The sequence below is a fragment of the Pelodiscus sinensis genome, chromosome 13 (assembly GCF_052426305.1).
Source record: "Pelodiscus sinensis isolate ZL-2025 chromosome 13, ASM5242630v1, whole genome shotgun sequence".
Lineage (NCBI taxonomy): Eukaryota > Metazoa > Chordata > Testudines > Trionychidae > Pelodiscus > Pelodiscus sinensis.
Window position 1 is genome coordinate 46,059,690 of NC_143064.1, and position 18,280 is coordinate 46,077,969.

At 50.7% G+C, this 18,280-nt stretch overlaps 1 protein-coding gene across 1 annotated transcript in view; it reads right to left on the bottom strand.

The window, feature by feature from the left end:
- GABRA3 (gamma-aminobutyric acid type A receptor subunit alpha3) overlaps nucleotides 1-15,710 on the bottom strand; it is a 112,950-nt gene extending 97,240 nt beyond the window's left edge. The window contains exons 1-2 of the mRNA XM_006136294.5: nucleotides 15,287-15,710; nucleotides 2,288-2,409 (exon numbers count right to left, since the gene is read on the bottom strand). Of these exons, the coding sequence (XP_006136356.1) occupies nucleotides 2,288-2,376 (89 nt within the window). The 5' untranslated portion in view covers nucleotides 2,377-2,409; nucleotides 15,287-15,710. The remainder of the gene's footprint in view (nucleotides 1-2,287; nucleotides 2,410-15,286) is intronic.
- Nucleotides 15,711-18,280: the final 2,570 nt, after the last annotated feature.

The window sequence follows — 18,280 nt, forward strand, 5'->3', positions numbered from 1 at the left end:
AGTCGGCCCTACAGCCTTAGCTGGGCGCCAGCTGGCTTTCCACTCAAGCGCCAGAAGCCCCAGGTTCAGTTCCGCCATCGGCGTTACGTTTATACAAGCGTGTGTTTGTAGGAACGGGGCCTGGTGGGATGTGCAACGCAAATTCAGGTAGAACCTCTAGTCCGGCACCCTCAGGACCTGACTGGAACTGAACCTGAGAATTTGCCGAACCATGGCCGGGGAGATACTTCTGCCAGAGCAGCACCACCCTCGCTGCTACAGGCTGCCCCGGTAAGCTCTCACCCTGAGCCCCCCAAACTTCTGTGCAGACTTCTGCATCCCTCCCCTGCACCCCCTGATCACCAAACCCAGGGCCCTCAGCAGGTGCAGATGACCATTTTGCGGGGCCCGCTTTGCCACGGCGCATGCGCGGGGCTTCTTGAAGCGCGGGGCCGGGGGCGGCCGTCCCGCTCGCCCTGCCCTATATCCGCCCCTGGCCCTCAGCCCCACTCCAGAACCTTCCACCCCTTGCCTTGTGGCTCCCAGCCCCCCCACCCTCTGTCCTGAGACCCCCCCCCACACCAAACCCTGTGCTCTCAGCCCTCCATCCCTGTCCTTACTCAAGCCCCTTCCACCCCCTGCCCTTACCCCCTTTTTATTCTAGCAAAAGACAGATAAACTGCAAATATTGTCGCCCCACAAGCTCTGTCTATTGTTTAAATCAGCTGCCTTCTTTTTGTCCTGCATTTCTGAAACATACAATCATTTCACTAAAGTGCGTATTTTTTCCTTGTATTTTCCACACAAACTCCAAACCTCCATTACTTCCCTTAAAGACCTGAGCACTGCCAGTGACATCTGCTAGTAGCTCTATGTCAAAGCAAAGGGATTTTTACTTTAGGATCTCTTCCTTCCTCACCACTGCCCGCAGACTGTCAGAATTCAGGAGGGTGATCTTTTATCCCAGGACAATCAACCACAAGGGGTCTCGTGGGAGTATCTCCCCTCCCGCTCGCTGACAGAGCGTTATGCTGCCACTGGACTACAAAATAATCTGACCACCAGTGTCCATTTATGGACAAGTGGGCCCCTGTTCCCTCTGGTCAGAGCCATTTTAGGAGTGCAAGAAAGCAGGCAAGGTCTCGCCGTGGTATCTCAAGCAGTTGGACAAACCCAAGACCTACTAGCTGAGGCCAGGCACCCCATCCAAGAGCAAAGCACTTTTCCATTGGGCTGTGTCTAGACTGGCAAGTTTTTCCGGAAAATCATCCGCTTTTCCGGAAAAACTTGCCAGCTGTCTACACTGGCCGCTTGAATTTCCGGAAAAGCACTGACGATCTCATGTAAGATCATCAGTGCTTTTCCGGAAATACTATGCTGCTCCCATTCGGGCAAAAGTCTTTTTCCGAAAGACTTTTGCACAAAAGGACCAGTGTAGAGAGCACAGTACTGTTTTCTGCAAAAAAGCCCTGATCGCGAAAATGGCGATCGGGGCTTTTTTGCGGAAAAGCGCGTCTAGATTGGCCACGGATGCTTTTCCGCAAAAAGTGCTTTTGCAGAAAAGCATCCTGCCAATCTAGACGCGCTTTTCCGAAAATGCTTTTAACGGAAAAGTTTTCCGTTAAAAGCATTTTCGGAAAATCATGCCAGTGTAGACGTAGCCTTGTTGTTTACACGTGTCCCAGTCAAACAGCTGAATCAACACCATGTTTCAAATTTCGTAACAGACATTTCAAGAGAGCTCCTAGCAGGCCTCGCCTGGAAGCCAGCTGCCAAGTTCTAGCCCAGAGCAAATTGCTCATGGGCCAAGTTAGAAAATTGGTTTTGTCATAAAAGCGCTGACACAGTCTTAGCTCGAGCGGCTTGAACAATGCTAATATCATCACGGTCCCGCTCAGCTGCGCGGGAGGGACTATTCCGAGAAGAGGGGGGTGCACTTGTCTTATGTGATGCTGGAATATTGCAGGCACCCGCAGGAAGCCGAATACAACAGCAAAACACTGCAAAGCAGAAGAAGAGTGCAACTAATATTCCGGGAGAGATGGTAGAAGACGAATCAGAGCAGAGGAGAGCTGTAAGAGACACATGAACCCTACAGCAAGTTTTTGGCAGGGTTATGGCCACTCTTCTGGGTTTATATCAGCACAGTTTAAAGAAAACCTAGAAGAAGACTACCCCGGCTTAAGTTGGAAAACCCCAAGTGCATAAAAGTGGGGGTTAGGGACCTTACTCTCGGCTATCTCAACCAGAGTGTGCGGCGTCCTCTGTCATCGGTATTAGTAAAACCCTCCCGTTCTTGTCATCTTACCCAGCGTCAGCAAGGCGAGCATAAGCCAGGAGCAGAACTCCGAGGCTAACGATGCAGAGAGGAATCGTTCCTGGGACACTCAACGCCATGTCCTGGAGATACACCGATGGAGAGCAGGAGACCTGCCAGGGCAGGGTAGTGGAGCAGGGACATAAAGAAAGAAAAGAGATTTTAGTCACTAACATAAATGTTACATAAGAACGGCTGTACTGGGTCAGACCAAAGGTCCATCTAGCCCAGTAGCCTGTCTGCCAACAGTAGCCAACACCAGGTGCTCCAGGGAGGGTGGACTGAAGACAATGATCAAGCGATTTGTCTCCTGCCATCCTTCTCCAGCCTCTTACAAACAGAGGCCAGGGACACCATTTCTATCCCCTGGCTAATAGCCTTTTATGGACCTAACCTCCATGAAATTATCTAGCTTCTCTTTAAACTCTATTATAGTCCTAGCCTTCACAGCCTCCTCTGGCAAGGAGTTCCACAGGTTGACTACACACTGTGTGAAGAAGAACTTTCTTTTATTAGTTTTAAACCTGCTACCCATTAACTTCATTTGGTGTCCTCTAGTTCTTCTATTATGGGAACTAATAAATAACTTTTCTTTATTCACCCTCTCCACACCACTCATGATTTTATAGACCTCTATCATATCCCCCCTCAGTCTCCTCTTTTCTAAACTGAAAAGTCCCAGTCGCTTTAACCTCTCTTCATATGGGACCAGTTCCAAACCCCTAATCATTTTAGTTGCCCTTTTCTGAACCCTTTCCAAGGCCAAAATATCTTTTTTGAGGTGAGGAGACCACATCTGTCCACAGTACGCAAGATGTGGGCGTACCATAGTTTTATACAGGGACAGTGAGATATTCTGTGTCTTATTTTCTATCCCTTTCTTATGTTTGTAACTGATTTCCCCAGAAGCTCACAGGTTTCTCCATAGTCCCTTCACAGCCAGCCAGAGCTGGGCTTAGGATACAGGATAAATTAGGGATGTAATACTATAACCGTTTAAACGGTTAACCAAGAAGTGTGGGCTTATCGGTTAATGTAATCGTTACACTCAGGCGCCCACCCTCACTCCCAGGGAGCTGGCTGCCACCCCGCACTGCTGGCTCTGTATCAGAACCCGAGGAGTAGGGCTGCAGTCAGGAGCCAGTTCATGCCCAAAGCTGGCTTAAAAGCCGGCTCCCGGCACGCACCGGCTCCCAGGGAGCCAGCTGCCACTCTGCGCTGCTGCCTCTGATCCAGAATGCATAAATGTGTTGGCTCCCCAGGAGTGGGGCGGTAGGTGGGAGCTGGTGTGTGCCAGCAGCCTATTGAAAAGCCGGCTTCCAGCGTGCACCAGCTCCCACGGAGCTGGCTGCCACCCTGCACTGCAGGCTGGCCAATATAAAGCATATACTACAGAGCCTACAGTGTATTTGGCTCCCTGATAGCGGGACCAGCTGGTCTGCTCCCAGAGAGCCGGCTGCACCATGGGCTCTGTAGTATAAACTTTATATTTCACAGCCCGCGGCGTGTAACTGCGAAGATTTTCAGCAGTCGCATGGTTATCCAAAGAGAAATCCCCTCCCCCCCACACTCTTGATTTGCAGCAAATATTCGCCCTCTACCCCCCAGCTTCGAGAGCTTCCTGCACTAAGCACGGCACTAACAGGACCTCGATGATACAGCAGGTTAAAGCCCCGACCTTCTTCCCTTTGGAGGCTGGAACTCACGCCTGACCTGGCTTCTGAGTGGAATGAACATGAGGGCCTCAGGTTAGTCACCAACAGACATCTCCCCGCCCCTTGCTGCCCCTCAGTGACACTCGGATGGTGGTTCCTGACAGCTTAAATCAGAAACCTCAGGGTGTTATCACAAGAGGAACTGTGCGGTCAAAGCCTCATGTCCAGGCACTATCGATAGGGCACTGACAGGCCAGGCCTGCACCGATGTTCTCACACGCTGACAAAGTCATTAGCATTCGTTCCTCTCATGGTCAGACACCACCTATGCCATTCACTGCTCTGGTTCACCAGACAAGGTCTGCATGAGCAGCGGAGCTGGATCTTGGAGAACCTTCTCCAAGGTCTCAACTGCTCTCAAGAGTCTCCAGCAGCCCCGAAGTGACATAAAGGCTCCTCCCCTTCCATTCGAGTGACTGCCCAATGAACGGGGAATGCTAGAGTCACCCTTCCCACCCTTTTCACCTCACCCTTGCTGCAGCCATGACCTGCGCTCATCCACACGTGCAGGGCCAAAGGTCCAGCAAGGGGCGTGTCCCCGGTGCTCCGTTACTCTCAGCCTGAGCATGTCCACATAGCCGTCGCTTTTAGCCTTTTCCACGCGTGTCCAACGGCCTATTTTCTCCCTCCCTCAAAAGGCCACTTTCAGATGGCAAAACCTGGTGTCACCTCTGGCAATGACAACCAGAAATGGACCGAGTTTGGGCATCAGGGCCGGGAGGGCCGCTTGGCCGTCATGCCTGTCTAGTATGTTTGGATTGTACATTAATACTGAGTTTGTATTGCAGCGATCCCTCACGGTCAACTGTCTGTCCCCTTTTATGTGTCTCCAAGGCACGCTGGAGGGGTAGTGCCAAGTACGAAGCTGCATACATACTTGTTTGCTGGGATGGCACCACACCCCGCCACCTCACATTGGGCAATTCCAGCCCACAGGAGGCCCATTACTGCCACAGCAGATAGAACTGGCCTTTGAGAACCCAGAACACCTGCAGCTGCTGGCCTCCTTATGTGGAAGACCAAGCAATGGTTCAGTTTTCAGGGTGTGAAGGCTCCATTTAATGCCAGTCTACCGGGGTTTACAGCAACTGGGACATGTCTCTGAGCCCCATGCCCAGAGACGTTCCTGGTTTCAGGGATGCACAGTTGCCTTAGCTAGCTCTCATCTGAGATAATGATTATCCATTTAACATGGAGTTAAGTGCATGAGTCAGATATCAGTTCCATGAAGAGTAGGACTGGATTTGATCAGGAATTTTGTAAGTAGACCCCATTGGTGCTCATTGAAGGTTCCTGATTGGACTTTAACCTAGTACGGGTTGGAAGAGTAATACATTAATGCATATCAACAGGGTCTAAACAGGCCAAGCAATAGTGGACCACAAGCTAAATATGAGTCAACAGTGTGACAATGTTGCAAAAATAGCATACATGATTCTGAGCTGCATTAACAGCAGTGTTGTGAGCAGGACACGAGAAGTCATTCTTCTGCTCTACTTTGTGTCGATTAGGCCTCAATTGAAGTACTGTGTTCAGTTCTGGGTACCACATTTCAGGAAAGTTGTGGAAAAATTAGAGAAGATCCAGAGAAGAGCAACAAAAATGATGAAAGGTCTAGAAAACATGATTTATGAGGGAAAGCTGAAAGAATTGGCTTTGTTTAGTCTGGAAAAAGAGAAGACTAAGGCTGTGTCTAGACTGCAGGCTTCTTTCGAAAGAGGCTCTTTCGAAAGCATCTTTCGAAAGAGCCTCTTTCGAAAGATCATGTCTAGACAGCAGGCGGATCTTTCGATAGAGGAAATCCGCTTTTTCGAAAGAGAGCACCCAGTGAGTCTGGATGCTCTCTTTCGAAGACGGCCTCTTTACATTGAAGAACGCCTTCCTTCGAAAGAGGAACTTTTGAAGGAAGGCGTTCTTCCTCGTGAAACGAGGTTTACCGCCATCGAAAGAAAAGCCGCGTTCTTTCGAAATAATTTCGAAAGAACGCGGCTTGAGTCTGGATGCAGGGGAAGTTCTTTCGAAAAAAGGGTACTTTTTTCGAAAGAACCCCTGAGTGTTGACACGGCCTAAGAGGGGACAAGATAGCGGTTTTCAAGTATCTAGAAGGGGCTTAAACTGCAGCAAGGGAGGTTTAGGTTGGACATTAGGAAAAACTTCCTGCCTGTCAGGGTAGTTAAACACTGGAATAAATTGCCTAGGGAGGCTGTGGAATCTCCATCTCTGGAGATATTGAAGAGCAGGTTGGACAGACACCTGTCAGGGATGATCTAGACGGTGCTGGGTCCTGCCGTGAGGGCAGGGGACTGGACTCGATGACCTCTCGAGGTCCCTTCCAGTTCTAGTGTTCTATGAATCTATGTGCAGCATGTTAGTGTGCTTGGGAAATCACCCCTCCCCCGACCTAGAGCACACTACCCATGGTTTAGGCAAGCCAGGAGATGCATTGTCTGAAGACCCACAAGTGGAACAGCTAGGAGCACATCTCCTCAGGAACGAGGTCCATTAGCTGAGCTGCGTGGACACACAGATCTGTCAGGGTGATGCAGATCATGATTGAGGTCCATCAGCACTGAAGGAGTCCAATCCGAAGTGATGGCCAAGAAAGGCTCAGCACAGGAATTCAGAGCGATGAAGCGATATACCCACAAAAGACGATTCCACAGCAACAATCCCAAATGCTGCAGTGACAGCTTTGCAGTCTGGCGTGTGATGGGCCTACCCCGGGGGATTTTTTCTAAGTGTTAGCAAGGAAGAAAGCACGCCCTTCCCAGATCAGCTGTGCAAACAACTGGTGAGACAGCAGAGAGGAGGGGTGCAGAGGAGAAAGCTTCCCATGAAGGGTATGTCTATGCTTTGACTTGGGGCTGTTGTCTGACAGAGCTAGCATGTTACAAGAGAGTATCTCTAGCGGGGTGAGCAGCAGGAGTGGCTAGCCACCCAGAGAACATGCCCAGCCTTTTGGAGGGGTACGTATTGGGGCTCTTAGCCTCTCCCACCACTTGCAATGCTGCGGAGACACTGTTTTTAGTGAGCTAGCGGGATTAGAGCTAGCATGGGTACGTCTTTTGGAACCGGGAATCACTCCCTCAGCTCAAAGCCTTGAGGGCTGCCTTGGTCCTGCCTTGAGGGCGGGGGGCTGGACTCAATGACCTCTTGAGGTCCCTTCCAGTCCTATTATTCTATGATTATTCTATGAAAGCATAGATGAACGCGTACAAAATGCAAAAGACTGCCTACAAAGGAGTACTGCAGGAAGGGGTCTGCGGGTGATAGTGGCTCACAAGTTAAATAGGACTCAGTGTCACCCCGATGCAAAAAAAAGTAAATATATTCTGGGATGTATCAGCAGGAGTGTTGTGAGCAAGACATGAGAAGTCATTCTTCCGCTCTACTCTGCACTGATTAGACCTCAGCTGGAGTATTGTGTCCAGTTCTGAGCATCACATTTCAGGAAGGATGCAAACAAATTGGAGAAGGTCCAGCGAAGAGCAACACCAATAATTAAAAGTCTAAAAAACATGATTTATGAGGGAGGACTGAAAAAACTGGGCTTGGTTAGCCTGGTGAGGAGAAAACTGCGTGGGAGGGGAAAACCGTTTTCAAATATGCAAAAGGTAAGAAGGAAGAAAAATTGTTCTTAACCTCTGAGGCTGGGACAAGAAATGGTCTTAAATTGCAGCAAGGGAGGCTTAGGTTGGACGTTAGGAAAAACTTCCTGTCAAAGTGGTTGAGCACTGGAATAAATTGCCCAGGGAGGTTGTGGAATCTCCATCCCTGGAGATGTTTATGACCAGGTTAGATAAACACCGGTCAGAGATGGTCTACATAATAACTAGTCCTGCCGTGAGGGCAGGGGAATGGATGAGATGATCTCTTGAAGTCCCTTCCAGTCCTATGAGTCTGTGCACCCCAAGATCGGAAAAGTTGTAGGAAGGGGCAAGGAGTGTGATGTCAGCTATACGGAGGGACTAGGGATATAGGTGTCACATTACTGAATTGGAGGGAAGCAGCCAGATCGCTGCTGCACCCCTAGGTGGGGGTGTTGGCCCCAGAAATTGGTATAAAAGGGAGCCATGTGGGGTATTGAATGGGAGCTTGTTGTTTTCTGATCCTGTGTACACTGTTTATGTGAGTATATAATGTCTGTGTGTGTAGGTAGGAATCTGTAATCTGTGTGGAAGCTGAATATTTCTTGGAATGTGGTTGAGCATGGCTATGGACAGGCTGAATAGCGAAGCCCTGTAGAACAATGGCACTTGATGGGCCAAAGACACACCTAAAGCATGAGGGCAGAGACCTAAGAGCTGCCAGCAGAGAGAGGCTGAGGACCAGGTGACCCGCTGAGACCAGAAGAGGCCAGGAAGGGGGTATAAAGAGGCCATGTGGTCGGTGCCATTTTGTTCTCAGCTCAGCACTTCATCCCAGAGGCAGCATTGCAGGGATCGAAGAGCCCGGAAGACCTGTGAACCCATCCTGATCTTAGGATGTGCAATAAGAACTTTTAAACCAGCAGCTGCAACACCTCGGCTAGAGCCTGCATCGAGAACTGGGAGATTCGGTGCATGTAACGTACTGTACTTTAATAACCTCACTCTCATGCTTTTCTTTATTGTAATAATAAACCTTTAGATATATATTCTAAAGGATTGGCCCAGCGTGATTTGTGGGTAAGGTCCACAGGGTAAATTGACCAGGGATCTGTGGCTGGTTTCTTGGAACCGGACAGAACTTGTTCGGGGTAGGTGGGATTGGGTGCTAGGACCCCCTCACCTGTGTATAGGCCCGGGGCCATCTGGGGCACGGATATTGCTGGGGTGTCAGAGGGGTTTTGCTCGTGAGGCTTCAGGCAGGCAGCTGAAGCGCTCTGTGAGACTGGTTTGTGGCCTATTTGGAGAGGTCACCAGTCAGGGGGGCTGTAAGGAGCCCCGGATTTGAGCAATTCACCCTGAGCGGGCACCCTCAGCTGTGCCCAGACACGGCCCGGGCCCTCACAATAGGGAACAAAGCTGTGGCAATGCAAGCTGTGCCATAACCCTGGCCAATGAAAGCCAAGGCTGAACTGGGTTCCAGAATGGTGTTAACATGGACCACGGGTACCCACCAGCTACACCCGGAAACTGTCTCACGCCTGCATCCTGCGAAGGTCCCTCCTTCAGCAGGGTACCTACACATGGAATCAGCTTGACAGCCACACAGAAGTCAACGGGACTGCTCCCATCGTTTAAGTTAGGCATCTACAGTAGGACCCTGCTAGGAGCAAAATTGCCTTCACTGCCAATTCAGGTGGAAGCTTTGCCAACAATAGCTCAACTTCCTATTGCAGACAGTGCAGCTGAGCCTCCAGCTCCTTCTCTCCCTCCTTTGGTGTTTGGGAGAGGGGATATGGGGGGGATGGACTGTGGGATACAATTAAAGCAGATCCTGGACCTCCATCTATTCAGGCTTTCACTTGAAGGGGATGGAGAGAGAAACAGGGCCAGGTCCCGAGAGTCTTTTGCTTTTGCAAACATTTTCTCTCAGGCTTTGCATCAAGCCGTGTAAACAAGTGCAGGGATCAGAATCTGGATTGTGCCAGGCGGTCACTGGTGGGCATCGCAGCCGTGTTAGCCCCTGGGCAATGATAGGCCAGATCACCAGCGTGATCGCCAACATACTTATATTGGCATCCTTAAGCATCTGACCAGCTCCTAGGAGAAGCCAAACCTGCATGCCGCACAGTAGTCTCTCTTCCTTCTGTGCTGGCAAGAGGCAACTTAGGGGCACTTTTTAGGCTCCCCAGGTGTTCAACCCAGATCCATCAGCCATCTGCGCTGGCTTGAGCCCCACCTTACTAGAAAGGCACCCCCCCAATGCTCTCCCCTATGCTAAGGGATGCCGGCTGGACCCCTCTCATGGGGGCTTGGATTGCACTTGTCTTTTTCCCCCAACAAAAGGGCCCAGCAAAGTCTAACTCGGTGCGAGGCACCCTCTACAAATCCAGCAGTGATTGGCCGAGTAGATTGTTTAATTAAAAGGGCGGCAGAGCCGGAGTGGAGGCAATTGGCTAAAATGCCTCTGTTTGGACTGACGAGTGACAGGGACATGGAGGTCCTACCACGCAGGGACTTGTTTCTGAATGGCTCTGTCTCCCGTACCATTTTCATGCAGCATATGTAAGGAGGCAGCTGTTTAGAGTAAACTCTGATCTAGCTTGGAATAGGAAATTCATTCCTGGAGAGTTGAGTTTGTCTGCACCACACAGCAGTGCTGGTAGTGCTTGCAGTCTGAATTAACCCCGCATGGCACTATCTCCACAGGAGACACTTAAAAAAATTGTCCATTTACCTCAAGCCTCTCATGGAGGAATACGCCACAAAACCTGACAAGCCGATCTGCTTCTTGCACGTAAGGCTCACTTTCCCCACCGTGAAAGAGCTTCCTTTTCCTCCCCCAGCCGAGGGGTGTTTGAACTCACAAACCCCTGTGAGAGGCACACAGGACAACCCCACAGACTCAAAACACACACCGGAAGAGAGAACCTGCAGGACTCCCACGCAGACTTAGGAGGCACAATGCTTATGTGGGTTGGACCTCCCTGGTCCGGCACCCTCGGGACCTGACTGGTCCTGGATGTGGGATTTTTCCAGAACAGAGGAGGTCATTTCAGGCCTCCCCCCGTCTACCCCTCTCTTTGGCTCCCCCCTTGCAGCCCAGCTGAACCGCAGGTCGGCTCCTGGGCCCCCAGCCTCCTGAAGCGTGATGGGACTCGCTGGTCCTGGAACATCCGTGGTCATGCCGGACCACAGAGGTTGCCGGATCATGGAGGTTGCTGGATCTTAGAGGTGCAACCTGTATATGTATCATCAGGCCTTACAAAGCATCTGCCACTCAACCCAAGTGTGAGAGTCACCGGGAAGCTCCCAAGTATGGTTCCTGCAGTACAATACTAGTACAAACACAATGTAGGAGACATGTGAAGGGAGAAACAAAGAGATGGAAACTTGGCTGCTCATTGACTTGGGAGTTGAGCCCCGAATCAGGTCCCTATCCACATTCCACAGTGTGCTGGTGACAGAGATAATGATGGGCAGGATCCCAGCCACCCTGGGTTCAATTTCACAAAACCAAAAGCTTCTCACCAATGTTTCCCATAAACCAAAACTAATCACAGCTCCCACCCCGTGCTCTCATTTCTCTGTCACTCCAAGTAGAGATCACAACCACAACGGGCACCCGGACTCAGCCACAATGTAACAACCTCACACTAGTGCCACCACACAACAATTAGAGGCAGACACACATTCCCAACCACTGCAACGGCAGAGGGACTCTGACCCACAACCACAGCCATCGCCGCCTCCGACTTGGCATCACAGCAGCACACAAATCGGATGCTGCAGACGCTGCACATGGCGGATAATGTAATTAGCTAGACAGAAAGGTACTTGTCAAGCTAAAGAGGACCTTTAGCATGCCGGGCATCATGATGTGAAACTGCCATAATCCTTTGTTGTGATCCTGGCACCTCCCTCATTCTGCCTTCACTGATCTTATTGAATCGATAATTAGGGGCTTATTCTTTACCCAAAAAGCTCTGGTTTTTTTGGAAAAAATGCTAACTGTCCACAGTACCAAACAGATGAATACAAGTATCTGTATGATAGCAACACAGAGTCATGCACACACAGACTGTCTGTGAGTGCATTTAAAGTACACAGACATGCCAGCCACGGCTGCAGGTCTATGGAGATACTATATGCATGTACACTGAATACGGTACATCCGGAATGTCCGTAGATGCAAAATGAACATACGTTTAGCTCGGAGTCATGGGAGCAAGAGAAAGTGATAGGTGGAGTAGGGACTGGAAGAGCATGTGAAAGACAAGATTATTTACTATGCTATCTGTCTGGGTGTATAATTATGCCAGGTTTCGGTCTGTACATTGTGCTACTTGTTGTAAACATTTGGCAGGAAGACACCCACAGAGAAGGGGCTGGCTTTTTTCTCTAGAGTTAGCTGAAGCAAAACTGAGAAGGAGGATGACTTGAAGGGAGAGAGAGAGAGGAAATGAGAGACTACTGAAGTAGGAAGCGAGGAAAGGAAAGAGGGGATGCGGAGAAGGAGAAAGGAAGTTTACAAAATGGAGAAGGACCAGGAAAGAAGGAGGGAGTAAAAGGAAGAATTAAGGCGGGAGGGAGGGAAGTTTCCTGACGTGTGTGTCTGAAAAGAGAACTAAGGAAAAGCCGAGCTCCCTGAATGCTGATCTGCCCACAGGATGGGGCACAGGATGTACCTGTGCGTGCACACACACTGAGCTTCTCACGGTTCAGGAAAACCCACGGGGAAAGTCCAGGAGAGGGGATGGAAGCTGAAGTCAGGCCTACGTTCCAGGGCACCAACAGCTGCTCCGATCTCCATTTGTTAAGGGAATCGGACACCAGTGTCACCAGTGTGCTCACTTGCCTCCCCTGGCTCGGTGGCCTATGGGTGTGTGGTGGGGCCCATGGGCATTGGGTACAGTCTGGACAGGCAGTTGGGCCCTGGGGATGCTCGGAAGAACAGGCAGGTTGGAAGCCTGCAGGCAGAGCTGCAGCGTTTTCAACCCCAGTTGAGATCCTTTAGGAGGAAGGCTCCTCCGCTGGGGCAACGAAGAGGTTAAAAAATGGCATTGAAAGGAATCTTCATCCATCCCGAGAGCCACCTCCCCCAGCCAGACTAATCCCATTGTTGGGAGCGGGCACCTGCTGCTCTGCTGCCTAGCTTCTCTCCGCAAGCCCAGGGCCCTGCGAGTGCCATCTCTCTTGCTCACGCTTCCTCGAGGAGGCACTCTGGCTGGGCAATGGGTTCAAACAATTGTCCTCTACGTCCCTGGATCACGACCGGCCTCCAGGAATAGTGCCCAGAAGTCATGACTCTCTTCCGGGTCTCAGCCCATGTTCTCTGTCCAGATGCCACCGTCAACAGGGAGGCGAAGGCTCTATCTGGGCATGGGAATAACTATTCATTCATCCTTAGGAGCAAAGCCAGCCCCCCAAGTTCAGAATCCATCCGGCCTGGCTCCAGACCCACTGGTTCTAGCACATGTTGATCAGCGTTGCTTCCATGCTCTCCTTTCCTTCCTGCACCATCTCACTCTAGAAATCTGCCTTCCAGAGGATCCTTGTCCCAAAAGTTTCTCCCTCCCATTCCTGACCTTACATTCTACCAAGGGCTGCACTATCCCAAGCCCCGAGGACCCTTCTGTTTGCTCTGCCAACCATGGGGTGATGTATACAGTAGAGCCCTGCAGTGGGTCTAGGATCCCGCAGCTCCTGCAGGACCTGCTGCCATAACAGCACTCACATGCGCTTTGTTGCGGGAGGGCCGGGTGGGCAAAAAGCAGAGCGTGGTAATTTGCCGGAAAACACCATCTCTCCTTTGCCGCGTAACAACGGTGTCTCATTCTGGTTTGATGTGCACTCTCTTTGCTGTTTATTTCTGCTTTGATTTGTAGTAGTGGGGGTGGGGAGAACGCGCTTTTGGGATCTGCAGGATGCCAAAGGTTTTTGCAGGTGGGAAAGGGATACAAATGAAAGAAACCATGTGGGAGTCAGTATTCCTGGGCGGGGAGTGGGATTAAAAAAATAATCCCATGCAGGACTCTAGTCTATAGGGCTCCCTAGTGGTTAACTCCCAGGAACTCAATGTATTTTATGTGTATCGCACCAAGAATGAGTGCCCCAGAATGTCCTGCATCCGCTCTAGCAAGCCAGATTAGCCAGGAGCACTATAATGTAGCTGCTTCGGCTTTCAAGGGTTAACCGTCTTTGCGACAGTGCTTGCAATAGCTAGGAAACACAGAGCCCTCGCTACTCTGCACTGTGTTTTGTTCTCTCCGTGGTCCCTTTGCTCGGGCACCTGCACAGATGATGCGTCTCTACCACCTGACCATACACCCTTCTGGCTCCCAAGCCTCCCCTCTGGAGCAAGCAACAAGCTAACCACTGGCTCCCAGAGAGCAGTCCGATTGGGAAGGGCCTGTCCTCTAAGCACATTGACTTTTCATACAGCTTCCTCCCTAGACTCCTCTTAAAAAAAAAATGAAGTCCAGAAACTCCTTGGCCAGAGGATCCCTGCAGAGGAAGCAGGGTGGAACCAGAGCAAAACTGTAGCCCTGGCTCGTGCTGAACAGACTCCAGCTTGTTCCAATGCCGCCGGCAAGATTTAACCAGCTCTTTAATACTGCAGACCTGATGCAAGTGCCATCAACGCAGGGGGGAGTCGCTGGAGAAAGCGGCGTAGAAAGGGTCCATTCTATTCCGCCGCTAATGCTTCTCTCAGACAGCACTCCCCTCTGCTGATCTCCACACCATCCTGACCCCGTTAGCCTATCATCCCTCGCTCCCCATCGCCCTCCCTCTCTACCAGATCAGATCCCCACCAGGCTGCTCAGCCGTTCAGAGCAACGCCACAAAAGGATGCGGGTCTAGCCAACTGCTTTGTGGCCTCGCAGGTGTTTGTGTCCACTCATCCAACAAACAGTTCAAGCCCAACTGTTCATCCCCAGATCAGCATGGGTATGGAAGAAAAGAATAAACCATGTAATGTTTGTTTACCCTCTTCTGTCATCCACAGAACAAGCAGCAGATTGGATGGAAAAAAAAAACCCCTCTAGGCAACAAAACAAGGAACAAAGGAGGTTTGTACAGGGCAGGAGAAAACGCTAGGATTTCCATCAGAAATACACCCTAGAGCCTCAAAGTATCTTTACCTTTTACTCTAATCACCCATCCACAGAGAGACTCATGCACGTCTCTGGACAGAATTGTTATTTACAACTTTGCTGTCTACTCCCTACTTCCAAGCAGCAGTAGCAAGGGGGAATGCAGCCAAAGAGCCTCTATTTCTTTTGTGTTCCCTTCTGATTTGGGCAGGGGCAGAGAAAGGGTTAAACAAAAACACTTGCCATTAGGCATTTTCTGGAGGTCCCTCTCAGGTTTGTTGATGGCTATCGAGAGCAAGAGATGTCTGTCCGTGCACCGGTATATGCGCGTATATCGCTAGCTAGGCATTGGTAATTAAGAAGTCGACCTGCTTCCAAGTTAATGGTTATAAATAATGAACAGCAATTAATAATCATTGTTCTCATCTCCAGCGATGGACTGTTAATCCAGATTATGAAAAAAAATACAGAGCTGCCCAGCAATTGTAAAGGGGGGGAACCTAACCCCAAATCCATTGAATCAGAACCCCCAGCTACAAATAAATTCACTGGGACAAAGGAACGAAATAGAGAAGCGTTTGTATGCCTTACCACGCCACACGACCCTTTCCCCAGAGCTGCCAGGAGAAGAAAAATGAATGAGCTGGAGCGAGTTATGGGAGTGTTGCCGTTGGATTTCCTGCTCGCTTGCTTTTCTTCTGTCTTTTGCGCTCCCTTTTTCGTAGGCTTGGGGGTTTCAGTTCACGGCTCTCGGAGCTCGACCGCTCTTCTGTTCCAGCGGTATCTGAATACAGTGGTGGAGCTGAAAGCATTTAAACCTCTGTTGCTTCAACTGAGGCGACAGGGGGGTATTCTTGTATCTGCTCCAGGGGAGAGAAGACCAGCGAGACAGACAGACAGACAGACAGGGGTATTATTGTAGGGACGGCTGCCTGAGATTCTCCTTTAGCCGTTCTGAGATTGGAGATGAAAAGAAAGTCTCCTCCCCACCTGCCTCATTCCCTCCCCTCCCCAGTCTCTGGAGGAGGGTTTAACAGTCCTGTCCGTGCGGATTCCTTCTTCCCAGAGAGCAATGAAACAGAAAACACACAGCAATGGCACATCGGCTGCACACAGCAAGGAGCACAGTGTGAAGAGACACCCCTTCCCCCCTGCTTGGAGACCCGCCAGTGTCACAAGGCATGGCCCACTGCCCTCTAAGCACGGAGACCGGCCTAGTCTGCAGGTGGGCAGCACGGCCTGTCCAAGCAGAGTCCTTGTTGGGAGGGGAAGAGAGAGAAGGAGCAAAGGGCGGAGGCCAAGGACTTGGTGCAGGTACTTCATGGTTAACACAGCTACCTGTTGAGCTGAAAAGTCCAAGTGCTATAACCAGCACTGGACAGATGATGCTAAGCCAGGCACCCAGGACAAAGCTCCCCTCCCCGTTCACTGGCCAGGGATGCACTCACTAGGCCTTGGAGTGGGTGTGAAGTGTCTGCCTTGAACTTCAACTCCGCGTGAGTCCCTATTCCTGTCAGAGACTGGGAAGAACAGAGGCCAGGCAGGAACCAAATGCAGAGAGAAAACCAGGGTTAAAAATGGAGCAGAGCGTGGGCAGGATGAAAACAAATACAGAGACACGCGCAGGGGCAAAGAGACAGTAGATCGACCAAATACAGCCCCGTACTGACTGAACTCTGGGGGATGGTTTGGTCCTTCATTTGTAGCACAAGCTCTTCACTAGCTACAAAGAGGAAGGTCAGTGCATCGCTGGGGTTCTCAGAGTATATTGCCTCTGAAGAGCCCCACTCCACCAGCACCTCAGGGCCTGCTTCCTTACAAGCACAGAGTCTACGCCATCTACACAATCTCTAGGAGGTTGACATTTCACATGAACATCTCCAGAAACACTACCCCCAAAAATCTGGAGGAAGGTTGTGTCCTATCCAAGTAACGGACCCATGCTCTGACACCTGATGGATGTGTTCTGAGCTAGAACACGACTGTTCCTGCCGACAGGTGTTTGTCTAGTCTCCAGTGACAGATTCCACAACCTCGCTAGGCCATGTGTTCCAGTGCTTAACCACCTCGTTTTACCTAATGTCCACAACTAAACGCCCCTAGATGCAATTTAAGTCCATTGTGTCTCATCCTATCTGAGGTTAAGGGGAAAAAATTTTCACCCTCTTCCTTGTAATTTTTATTCACTTGCGAATGGTTATGTTCCCCCTCCATCTTCTCTTCTCCAGGGGGCTTAATCTTTCCTCACAGGTCCTGTTTTCTAAATCTTGAATCATGTTTGTTGCTCTTCTCTGGACCGTCTCCAATTTCTCCACCTTTTTCCTGACATGTGGTGCCCAGAGCTGGACAGTACTCCAGTTGAGGCCTTTCCAGCACGGGATGAAGTGGAAGATGGCTTCGCGTGCCTTGACACCATTCCCTGCTGACGCAACCCAGAACAGTATTTTTTGCAACAGTGTCACACTGTTGTCTCAGCTCTGGCTTGTGGGCCTTTACGACCCCCAGCACCTCTTCTGCAGGACCTCTTCCTAGGCGGGTTTCCTCTAAGCTGCTTCACCTGCATTGACCCATGGTCTGGAAGAAAGGCGAGAGGGTTGGGGATTCTTTGAGATTCCTCCAAGGATGACTTCGGGGGAAAATGTAGGGTGAGATTCAGCACCACCGTATCCTTACAAACACTGGGAAAAGGATTGACTTGTATCTCACCCACCTGGGACACAGGGCGCAACACAATCACTGGCCCATCACCTCCAAGAGACGTTCTTGAATCTTGCCAGGACTGAAGTCAAGCTTCAAGGCGACACAGGACTCCTAGATATGACCCGGGCATCCCATTGGAGGAGAGAGCAAGAGAACAGTGCAGGGGACACATACAGCCACCGTATGCTCACCACTGTAGTTGCTGGGCAAGGGGAACAACCCTCCCACAGTGGAGATCGGGCCCGAGGATCAGCATATTTTATAGACATGCTGGCCCCATCTATGCCCAATCCCTGCCCAGTCTCCCTGCCGTTCCCTCCAGACATGGTTCCTCCATGCATGATGGATTATGGGAGTCCTTGGCAGGGTGGGTACCTCTGGTCCAAAGCAAAGCCAGGTTCCATGTGTTCGGTCTCTAGGCATCCCTCTGTGTCCTGGCTAAATACAAGCTCTCACTCTTAGCTCTCAGAGCTTTGCCGGGAGAAGCTCCAGAGAATTCCTCCACTTAGCTCTACTCCCCCTTTGAGAGCACCGAGGAAAGCACCGTTGTGACACACGCGACAGAGCACCTGGGGCACTCAGAGGTCGTTCTTCATCCAAGCAAGCAGAGAAAACCACCCGAGCGATAAAGGAGCCAACTCCTCTTGACACCTGGGTGTTTTATGGTGACACATTTAATAAAGACACAGGGGTTGCACCGAGGTAGCACTGCCTGGCTTGGAGAGCAATAGGAGCTGGGACGTGACCAAGGAAAGGCTCCACAGGAAGGTTCGGAGGAATGTTATTGAGATCCTAGAGTGAGTTAGATGGCCATGGGCTGAAATGGGCATGCTTTAGAAGGAGGGATACTACTGGTACCTGGCTGGGGAGGTCATGTTCTCAGCC